This window comes from Chrysochloris asiatica, unplaced genomic scaffold (genome assembly GCF_000296735.1).
Source record: "Chrysochloris asiatica unplaced genomic scaffold, ChrAsi1.0 scaffold00003, whole genome shotgun sequence".
Classification (NCBI taxonomy): Eukaryota; Metazoa; Chordata; class Mammalia; order Afrosoricida; family Chrysochloridae; genus Chrysochloris; species Chrysochloris asiatica.
In genome coordinates, this window is record NW_006408521.1 from 23549901 (window position 1) to 23551620 (window position 1720).

At 55.5% G+C, this 1720-nt stretch overlaps 1 protein-coding gene across 1 annotated transcript; it reads left to right on the plus strand.

Moving 5' to 3' along the window:
- The first annotated feature begins 627 nt into the window (after nt 1-627).
- LOC102820675 (MARVEL domain-containing protein 1-like) lies at nt 628-1038 on the plus strand. The gene has a single exon (XM_006831459.1). It carries the CDS (start codon nt 628-630, stop codon nt 1036-1038), a length of 411 nt encoding a protein of 136 aa, XP_006831522.1.
- The last annotated feature ends 682 nt before the right edge of the window (nt 1039-1720 follow it).

Sequence of the window (1720 nt, forward strand, 5' to 3'; positions counted from 1 at the left end):
GCAGATATTGGAGGATATTCAAGATGCCTACGTGAGAATGAATGCCAATTCAACACCAGTTCTGCTCTCCTCTCACACCAAGGAAGAGCCAGGAGGTCCTGGTGGATGCCAAGAAAGGAGAAAGCAGAAAGAAAGGGCCCCAGCCACATACTGGAGGGCGTTCATGTAGCCAGCTTCAGCTCCCAGGCAGGACTAGAGCCCAAGAGGGCAAGCTCGGCTGCTCTAGATGTGGCAAACTTCACCAAGCAGAGAGGCAGGGAGACCCAGGAAGGACTAGGGGGTTCACAAGCCCCTCCGCTAGGATTATGGAATCTAAGCAGGGAGTTTGGATCAGAGGGACAAGGCGGGGGTGCCAGTGTGACCTGAGAGAAAGAAGATAGCAAGACGCTGGGAGGAGGGAGTCGGGGTGGAGAGAGTGGAGGGGAAAGAGAAAGGGAGGGTCTGTGGGGTGGAGAGAGGAAAAGAGAAAGATAGGAGGGCTGGAGGGAGGAGAGAAGGAAGGGTGGAGAGGAGAGAACAAGTGATAAGAACTTTTAGGGTAGTGTTGAGGCCACAGCAGGAGTAGAGGGCATCTCTGCTGGGCCGCTATTCCACTGCTCTGGCCACTGCTGAACGGAGCCCGGGACCATGAACTTGAACTGGTGCTACCTGTACAGCCCGGTGGCCATGTTGAGGCTGCTGCAACTGCTGGTTGGGGCTGCCTTCATCATCCTCACCTCCAAGAGCGGGTTCCATGGCCCCGTGTACTTCGCACTCTTCATGTCTGCATTCTTCTGTCTGATGACCCTGATCCTCTTCTTCATCTCGCTGTTTTACAAACACTGGTGGCGGGTCAACGAGATTCACGACCTGCTGGCGGCTGCACTGTACATCGCCTTGATGGCCATCATGATCGACCAGACGCTGCGACAAAGTTACTGCAATTTCGAGGGTAACCCACTGCCCTGCGCCTACAATGTCTTTCTTGGGGCCACCTTCTGCAGTGGATTCTGCTTTGGCCTCTACTTGCTCTCAGCATTGTACCGATTTTACGCTTAGAGCCAGTAGGAGGTGGAATGAGGCTGCCCACTAGTATCCAGGACCAGACGACAGCAGAGGGACAGCAGAGGTCCCTCTGGAGAATCGTGCCCCAGTCCTTCCTGGTGGTGCACTTACCCTGAGGTCGTGTGCCCTAGCACGCTCCCCATGCCCTGCGTTTCTGCTGCTGCTGGCTCCCAGGAACCGAATCTAGACACGCACCTCTGGCCTAACCATGACCCCTAAGTCTAAAGCGGCGACCCCCAAGCCTAAAGCGTTGTGACCCTTGCGCCCCTCCACTGGCTCCGACAGGGCTGCAATTAGAAGGCGGACTCACCCCTTCAGACTGGCCGCCCAGAGGAGAAATATCGTGGTTCCTTCTGCCCTGCTGTGAACTAGAAATGGACAAGCTCCTCACAGATCTGGTGAGGCTCCCAAATTGGAAGCAGCTTCATGGCGGGGGCCACCGAGCCCGCTCAGCCGATGTTAGAGCACTTCTGGCTTTTCTTTCCATGGAGGGGAAGGCAGGCCGGTGTGTGGTGGCTGCTGAAGCTGGGGACAGGACTTGGCTGGTCTTGAGTTGAGTGGAGTTTGGGATTATGTGTCATTAATTCATTAGTCCCTCCTAGCACACACCCTGGTGCTTTGATATCTTGTGATGGGAATCATCTGCAGACATGTGGATGGACACAGAGAGCCAATG

Excerpts from the sequence above, each read along its gene's own strand:
- LOC102820675 (XM_006831459.1), top strand. The coding sequence starts at position 628 with ATGAACTTGAACTGGTGCTACCTGTACAGCCCGGTGGCCATGTTGAGG.